The sequence below is a fragment of the Gadus chalcogrammus genome, chromosome 3 (genome assembly GCF_026213295.1).
Source record: "Gadus chalcogrammus isolate NIFS_2021 chromosome 3, NIFS_Gcha_1.0, whole genome shotgun sequence".
In the NCBI taxonomy this organism is placed as follows: Eukaryota; Metazoa; Chordata; class Actinopteri; order Gadiformes; family Gadidae; genus Gadus; species Gadus chalcogrammus.
The window spans coordinates 12051146-12060268 of record NC_079414.1 but is presented as its reverse complement, the minus strand read 5'-3'; the positions used below and the strand labels follow the sequence as shown (position 1 = coordinate 12060268).

Sequence of the window (9123 nt, the reverse complement as noted above, 5' to 3'; positions counted from 1 at the left end):
GAGAACGGGCCCGCTGATTGGCCAGGACGTCTTGGTTACAAAACCTGTGTTAGGGAAGTTTCATAACCGCGGAACAAGCACTGGTACGTGGATGTTGACGGTACTGCCAGCAGCTATGGTACAGGCAGAACACAGTTGTTGGTCACTGAATTGCATGACAGCATGACAATCACGGGGTCAAAGTAAAACATATAGCCTAATGCATGAGGGTGGCTAGCATACAGAGAATACACAGAAATGGAGCAACCATTGACCATAGTGCTAATTATTCAAGTGAGAGCATTAACCAGGTCTAAAACGAATAAATAATTGATCTAGGATTAATCCACTAGATACACAGAAAATACAGGTGTTACAATTAAAAAATGCATACAGTTCTTGCAACTTTATGCAACATGCTTTCAAATAGTTGTAATTTGCATTATGTAATTATGCAAGCGTTATATGCATTTCAATAACAGACCAGGTTAAAATAGCCTATATGCAGTGCTTATAGGTTGACTTGTTCTCAATAATTCTAGATGGATTCTAACAATCTGCTCTTTTCTTTTTTAAGAGTAGACTCCATGTTTTTGTATCAATAATGATTTGGGCAATTTTCAACACAGTTAGCAAAAACGATTGGTAAAATGCCGAGCGTTGAAGTTGAGCGCTTGAAATGTTTTGATGTGTAGTGTTATCTCTCCACCACTAGATGTCAGTGTTTAACCGTAAACGCCTCGTGAAGATTCCGGTTCAGGAGTTGAGCGACTCCTTGTGTCTACCGATAGCTAGAGAAATTAATTTAACCGCCAAATGTCCATCTCCTCATCTACGAATTTAACACATTGCTAATCAGTGTCTCTCCTTCAACTTCCAATATTGAGATTTCTAATAGCATAGTTATGAAACCATTCATTTACTCACAAAACATATTCACACCTGATTTACTGATACGGTCGAACTAGAGTTAGCTCTTCATCAGTGTGTGTTCCTTTTCCTCAACGACAGGCCTTAAGCAGCGGTGGTCCCCGTCCCCTAGTGGAGATCGCACATATCTGAAACATGTCAATGTTCCTGCCTACTTAAAGCTTGAGGTGCCATTGGAATTTCTTGTATCATGAGACCATGGGCCTGACTCGTGAAGGATGCATCCATGTTGTCACACACATCCATAGTGTAGTTATCATGTGATGACATTCCATTTCTGTTGCCACGGCGACGGCATGCAGGTGGTCCAGCGCAGTGTTCCTCTCTGCGTGAGGCCGCGTGACCCTCTCACCTCACCGCCGGCTGGTATTTGGCGCGGCGGTGGCACTTCTCGTGGTTAAACGCGACTACTCGCTCACTTCGTTAGGAGGTTAAGCTAAGGTCTCAGGGCTCTGTTGATGCTGCTAAAAATACACTTTTTCACAAACCCAACCACAGACACACACACACACACGCACACAAAACCATGACACACACACAAACATAACCATGTCCATGACACACACATAACCATGACAAACACACACACACACACATGTTTTTGCCCTAACCATTACACACACAACCATTACCCCAACTCTGAGACTCACCTGTAGTATCATAAGGTGCCATGATAGTTCCTAATAGGCAGCCCCTTACCAAGGTCTAATGATAACCAGCATTGGGTCACCTTCTCTGGTTTAAACCCTGTTCTGCCGAGGCGTGGGGTGTGAGATTCATGTTTTGTTGGCCCACTGTCTATGTCGGTGTAATAAGTACGTTAGGCTAACATAGCATGCTAGCGCATACACCTGTACACATGTACATACACTGCAGGTCTCTTCTCAAAAAGAGAAACTGAGGCCGCTGAAGAAGAAATCAAATACAAAACAAAACCCTTTCCAAATAACGGACCTCCAAGTCCGCGGTCCCGGGCCTCGCGACGTTAAAGACGTTGAAGAAGCTGAAGGTACTTTCCACACGGCCAAGGGCAGAGGGAGTGCAGGCAGGGACTTGAACACTAGAGCTAGATAAGGCACAGTGTGTATGTTCAGCGCTGGCACCGTACCACCGGAAAACCACAAACACCTCACACATACATACCCTTACCCCTCAGCCAATCGGACCCCCCTGACACCATGCACATACAGACGTGCCGAGTCCCATTCCCCACCTCCTGGGTGGCCAGATGTGTCCGCTTATTGTTGTCTCCGCGGCGACTGCACGTGGCTGGTTGGCACCCAGTGGGTTGCGCTGTGTGTGTCGTGTGTCTTTGTGTGTGTGTCTCCTGGCATTAGAGGGATTCTTATTGAGTGGGTGTACGATGGTGTGCTTGTGTGTGTGGGTGGGTGTCCATGCATGTGTGTGTGCATGGTCTGTGTTTGTGTGTTTGTGTGCATTTGTGCATACGTGTACTACCGTCTGTATGCATGCAACACACATACCAGGTCTGTTTTTTATCATCCAATTGACCTACCATGTTTGCCACATCCCATGAACTCCCTTGTGTGCGTGCGTTTGAGTGAGTGTGTGTCTATCTGTGATGTTTCTCCCACACAGAGACATCCCTGTTGGTGGATTAGAGGGTCCCTGTGTGGAGCCATTCCCCCAGGACAGAGCAGCCCCCAGCAGCTAGACTACTGACAGAGAAGCCCTCTTTTCCAGAGAGGATTCAATAAGACCTGGAAGGAGCAGCATGTACTATTCTTACAAATATACAGATTGTAAGTCGCTTTCGATAAAAGCGACTGCTAATTGCCCTAAATGTATATGTACTTTGGGACAGGCCTGGCTCTGTCTCTACAACTCTGCTGTACTGTCTTAAAGGTTTAATTACGCATGTCTCAAGCATGGGCACACACGCCACAAACGTGGTGTTATTTCAAGTTGTGTACTGGGTTTTAGTGGTATTGTCTTTGGTGTTATTTGAATCTTTGTGCTTGAAAATGCACTTAAAATGTCTTTGTTTAGGTAAAATCACCCTTCAGTCGGTTTCCAGTTGGTGGTTTAAAATGAATGTGGTTATGATGTTTATTAAATATAAATGTTCTCCTTGTTTTGTGGCCTCGTCTCCCAGACAAACCTGTAATGCCTGCCAATATAATCCATTAAAGTGCTTGATTGTTAGTTCCATGATTAACAGCCAGATAGAAAATGTTGGATTTGGCTTTTCCTTGTATCTGAAAGCCTTAAAATAATCAAAGCCTATTAAGCAATAGTCCGCCATGCTAGCCTAAAAACAATATTAATATGGTCTTTTGAAGTTTAAATATCTCTGCTCTTTATCCCAGACAAGAGATTAGTATCAACATAAGACAACAGTGTTTTTTTTAATACATTTAATAGTGCACTGTGATTAACCTGTACAGAAATAATATTAATAAAAAAGATAAAACATTTGTTCATTTCTGTAACATAGAACTTAACATTTACAATAAAATAAGATGGTATGATACAAAAAACAAAACATTTATCTGAGGTATAAATACATTTACTTTAAATTAACTGTCATTGTCATGCGTTACACTCTTTTGGTTGCGAGTGTTATCAATGTACATGATATGAACAATGGCTTAGTAAATTAATCACACAACGCACAAACTGGAAGCAGTGACGCCTCAGACTGGAATACACACATCAATCACAGGATAAAGGTTGTTATGAGGATTTAAATACTTCATGTGAACACTGACAAACATGACACGAGAAACAAGCTTACGCATAGATCCAATGTTCCTTCTTTTTTCAAAAGCAAAACTAACATTCCCAGTGCCCTCTCTTCCTTACAGTAAAACCTGTAAACCTGACACCTTTATAAAAGGACCGTCTCCCTGTGTGACCTGCCTCGTTCTTTCTTTAACGGCCAGCGTGAGATTTCCTTTGCAAGTTAACAGTGCATTCAGCTGTTTGTCATTTCCATATTCCCTATGAACAAAATACTAATGAAGGAATATTTTGTTTTGCACGAGATTATTTCCGTCTACAAACTACTTGAAATACGTGAGATTTGGCTGTGCTTATAACATCTGTGAGTTAATTTTCCTCACATTGTTATCATTGGTAACGCTGTGTTTTCTCTTCCAACATGTATCTACAATATTCTATATTCTATTTCCATTTCTCCATGTTTAGTCCCTCAGAATTTGTGGTCTTTGCTTTTACGTTTTCCTGATTGCATGGACGCAACTTTTGATTGGGCAAACATCGGGGCCCTCATTCACAAATATTTCTGTGACTACAAATACGACTACAACAATCGGTATTTAAAGGATCTGACAATTATGACGGAAACACAACAGACGAAAGACAAATGTAAGCTTTTCAGCTGCTCATCCTGTTTTGTGTGAATTTGCACGTGCAGATTACAACTGTTTGCCCCTTGGCAAATAAGGTCCATTCTTAAAACATTGCTTGTGATTTGTGAACCAGCCACCAATACTTTGTTTTCATTCTAACCACCTGCCGTCACCTAGCAACATCCTCTCTTTATTCTACATCCCATAATGGGCATCGGCAGCAAATGTGTGCCACCCCTCAATCGATCGATGATGTACGGTGTCTCTCTTTCACTCTCTCTCTCTAATCTATGCTTCGCTGAAACAGAAGAAGGGACGTATGGAACACAAGACAAGATACACAGATATTGTGGACTGTTTCAGAGTACTGTATCTACATGCTATACTGCACCTGGAAGACAGTGCAAGGAAAAGAAAATATATATTCATATATACGTGCATCCATTTGGCGACTTGAAACATATGCCTCAACAAACTCAATCATAAGCATGCTCGCTTCCACACACACACACACATACACATAAGATAAAATATCCCCCCTTTGCTTCTCAGAAGCAATAGCACCCTTTGGTCAAAGGTTTGAACCCTCACTTCCTGTGTCCGTGATGTCATATCCTGTGGCCCATATTTATTTCCCTCCAAGAAATATATCCGTCCTCCTCGGAACTTTCCACTGTATAAGTTCTTGAGAAGTTCCAGGATAAATTGTCCCTGGACGAAGAAAAGATATTTTGACGCACAGACAGATAAGTCCTTCAGTCCAAACAACAGGGGCGTTGCCTCCAGGGCTTTGAGGCAGGCTGTGCGTAGGCCCGTTTGGAGGGAAGAGATCTGGGCTCCTGTTTCACTTGTCCATCGGTACGGTGAAGGAGTCACGTATTCTTACCACTTCTGCTGCACACAGGTGTCCGTACAGCTTGTTGTACCACTCTGGGAATCGACCCCTGGACCATAGGACAGAGGGAAAGAGAGAGAGAGAGAGGCTAAGTTAGTCGAGGTACAACTATCTAATTTCCCCGATCTATTGTCCTAAGGAAAACCATCGCAACGAAAAGCAAATTTCTCAAAGAACCCGAAAGTATTTCGGTGAAAACCACTGATTCATAAGTGGTCTCCTGTGTCCGTGACCCCGCCGTCTCACCTGCAGTCGGTCCTGGAGATGTGCGTGAGGCGGGACTTGTTGTTTCCGCAGGGCTCGATGAAGTAGCGCGACGTCAGCACGTTGGCGCGCACGCCCAGCGCCGGCGCCCCCTGGTGTTCCACGGAGGTACACACCAGGGCACACGCGCCTTTAGGGAGGTCGGTCACCCACGTCCTGCAGGGGGGAGGAGGGGGGAGAGGTGTGCAGTGTTAATAATAAATATCATATTGGATGGATATGTAGACAGAGAGATAGACTGAGGGATAGTCAGAGGGACAGACAGAGAGAGAGAGAGAGAGAGAGGGAGAGAGAGAGAGAGAGAGAGAGAGAGAGAGAGAGAGAGAGAGAGAGAGAGACAGAGAGAGAGAGAGAGCCAGAGAGCCAGAGAGCCAGAGAGAGAGAGAGAGAGAGAGGGGGAGAGAGAGAGAGAGAGAGAGAGAGAGAGAGAGAGAGAGAGAGAGCAAGAGACAGTGAGGGTGATCGACTGCTCTGACCTGAGCACCAGGTGGTCCGTGGTGGGGTGGGGGGCCATGTTGGCCCGGACGTACTGGTACACCTCTGTCCTCTCGTCCAGTGTCTCAAGCACCCTGCTCTCCACGAGGTCCTCATCCCAGCGGCCCTGCTCCCGCAGCACCCTGGTCAGCACCTCCTCGGGCCCCGCCGGCACCTCCAGGGTCACCTTCCAGAGCCGCAGGGGGGAGCCGTCATGCACCTGGGGGGAGGGAGAGCCTCAGTCAGGGTGGGTGAACATTATTCAAGTGGTTTACTCCAGTGAACTCTAAAGTACTGTATGTTAGATTAGGGTGTATGCAGGCTAAGACACCTGGCTAATTCAGCTGACTGGTTCTTCCTGTGTGTGCGTTGATGTAAACACACTCTCTCTCTCTCTCTCTCTCTCTCTCTCTCTCTCTTTCTCTCCCTCTCTCTCTCCCTCTCTCTCTCTCTCTCTCTCTCTCTCTCTCTCTCTCTCCCTCTCTCTCTCTAAGCTAGTGGGAGTCATGACATCACCCAGGGGCCCCTTGACATCTGACACACAGGAAATGGGCGGTCCGGATGTACGTAAGCCGGAGAGAGAGAGAGAGAGAGAGAGAGAGAGAGAAAGATAGATGAGGGGAGGTAGTGAGAGTCAGAGTGGTAGTATAGAGAGAGAGTGGTGAAAAGAGAGGGGGGGGGGGGGTTAAGGGATGGAGAGCTGGCGCTATGATTGACTGCCTTGTGTCATTCTGGGATGGAAAGCAGAGCTGGAGCTGGGAATGGGAAGCCCAGCGCCAGGAGTGTTTCACAATCACACGTATGGTCTTCCTCTACAGGAAACCCTCTCCCACAGCAAAGAGAGAGAGAGAGAGAGAGAGAGAGAGAGAGAGAGAGAGAGAGAGAGAGAGAGACCACTAGAACGAGCGCACAGGAACAGGAAATAGAAAAGGGTGTAGTTTTGTCCATTACATAACCAATAAGGGTTGTCACCGTGAGAACAAAGTGCTCGACATTTTCACTGCGAGATTGTGTTTGTGCGCGTATTCCGGGGGTTCTGACGCATTTCAACTGCTTTGACGCAACGTTGAAGTGAGTGGAGTCGCCTGATTAGAAAGACAACAGAGAAAGAGAGGGTGGGAGACCGAGGGCAAGAGGACGAGTGTGTGAGAGAGAGGGAGCGTTAGGAAGGGAGCAAGGGAGCGGGGGCGAGAGAGAGGGAGAGAGGGAGAGAGAGAGAGAGAGAGAGAGAGAGAGAGAGAGAGAGAGAGAGAGAGAGAGAGAGAGAGAGAGAGAGAGAGAGAGAGACAGACCACAACAATACAACAAGTCCAACTCCTCGGCGCCCTCACCTTCTTGTAGGCCAGCTCGGCTTGCTCCGGGGTGGAGAAGCTGTCGTAACCCTTGAACTTGTCCTTGGCGTCCTTGAGCAGGGCGTCCAGGCTGTGTTGCAGGTAGTCCCGGTAGCCCCCCGGCCCGCCCTCGGCCCCGCCCAGCTCCTCCAGCCTCCGGGGCAGCAGGGCCTGCTCCACGTACGAGTCCCTGCAGCGGCCCATCTCCTCGGGGATCTGAGGGGGGGGAGGGGGGAGAGAGGGGTCAGACCGGGGGTTCAGGGACAACGCCGTGAGGCTCACGACCGCACCGTCCCATTGGGCTTAGGTTGCCCATCTACAGGGCAAGATCCTGGTCGGGACTCGAGAGACCATCAGCTGAATCCACACACATGATCAAGCTATCGAGCCGCCGTAGATCATTATCTCGATGGCTCGGTAACTCCCTGACAGCGTTGCCTGATAAGCCGGTTCCTTCCTCCAGCATCCCTGCTGCGTTAAACTGATTTCCCCTCCTGAGCTATGGGATGCTGCGTTGGGTTTGACTGACTTTGTGTCACTCGTGAAAAAGAACTACGTGATGCACAAAAACAAAACGCATCCTGTTTTTCGTTGCCGATTATCAAGCCAAGAAAATCAAATTAAAAGAGAGGAAATCACGACTCGGACATCCCAAGTATGTCTCCTTAGCATCACATGATTTCATAAATCGAATCAGGAGATGGCAATTAGGTCGAAAATGCAATGAACTTTTTCTAACTCTTTGTTAGCTCGTATTATCTGGAAGAGGGCGAGATAACCTCAGCCCATAAGGCTCAAGAATGTCCGGTTGTCGTTTAGTCCTTGAGCTAAAGAGGTGAGCCGAGTGCAGAATGTCAGGTTTCCGTTTTGTCCTCAGGCACACTGCGTCTGCAATGGTTCACCAGGCATGGCACAGGTGTTGTATAATTGTGTGCGTGTTTGTGGGGGGGGATGTATACATGACAAACACAGTTACTCTAGAGGCCTGTAGTTAATAGGGGCAGAGCGAGGCGTGTGTTAAGATGGGTTCGTCCTTGAATTCCCCAGGCAAGGCTCCCAGAAATGTCTTGTTTACTTGACAATCAACTAACCTAGCAGCTACTCCAATATAAATCGTATGCTAAACGACTCAATGTGAACACAACGCTGTGAATTCCTAGCCCGTTCGCACACGCTACATGTGAGCCCCACTTGGCAGGGGACAGGCTGACTAACAGACACTGAACACAGACTACTGACCCGGAAGAGCTTCCTGCACTCCTGGATCATGTGGGCCAGGCCGTGGGTGGCCGCCAGGTTCTCGTTCAGGTCCCTCTGGTCGGGCTTCCCCAGGGTCGGCTTCCTGTTCATCACCCTGTGACCCCAGGAAGGGAAAGGTAAGGAGAGATAACAGAACAGAACTCATTAGGATCCAGACAGAGAGACAGTGCTTATATCATAGGACCAAGACAGAGAGACAGTACTTATATCATAGGACCAAGACCGAGAGACAATACTAATATAGACCAACCATAAGACCAAGCCGAGAGAAAGAAAGACTAAATCGAACAAAAAAAAAGCTAAGAAAGAAAGGTTTCACAACCACTATACCTCACCTGTCTTGTCTGTCAGAATCAACACATGTTATATATTGTGAGCATGACTAGGGCATGTGAAGAGGGTTATGTTATGCCTTGATTTATCACTCTCTCCCCCTCTCTCTCTCTCTCTCTCTCTCTCTCTCTCTCTCTCTCTCTCTCTCTCTCTCTCTCTCTCTCTCTCTCTCTCTCTCTCTCTCTCTCTCTCTCAAGATGTGCTCTCTTCCTTTCCCCCAACGCGCCGTTCTTCCCCCACAACAGTATCCTGCTCTTTTGTTTCTTTACTTTGACCTTTTCCTGTTTTCAAAATGTTAAGTCCCTTTTACCTACACACACAC

At 46.9% G+C, this 9123-nt stretch overlaps 1 protein-coding gene across 1 annotated transcript in view; it reads right to left on the bottom strand.

The window, feature by feature from the left end:
- Positions 1 to 2851: 2851 nt before the first annotated feature.
- The window catches only part of dlc1 (DLC1 Rho GTPase activating protein), a 98316-nt gene continuing 92044 nt past the window's right edge, over positions 2852 to 9123 (bottom strand). The window contains exons 14-18 of the mRNA XM_056587219.1: positions 8448 to 8562; positions 7209 to 7424; positions 5880 to 6097; positions 5386 to 5559; positions 2852 to 5188 (exon numbers count right to left, since the gene is read on the bottom strand). Coding sequence (XP_056443194.1) covers positions 5089 to 5188; positions 5386 to 5559; positions 5880 to 6097; positions 7209 to 7424; positions 8448 to 8562 — 823 coding nt within the window. The 3' untranslated portion in view covers positions 2852 to 5088. The remainder of the gene's footprint in view (positions 5189 to 5385; positions 5560 to 5879; positions 6098 to 7208; positions 7425 to 8447; positions 8563 to 9123) is intronic.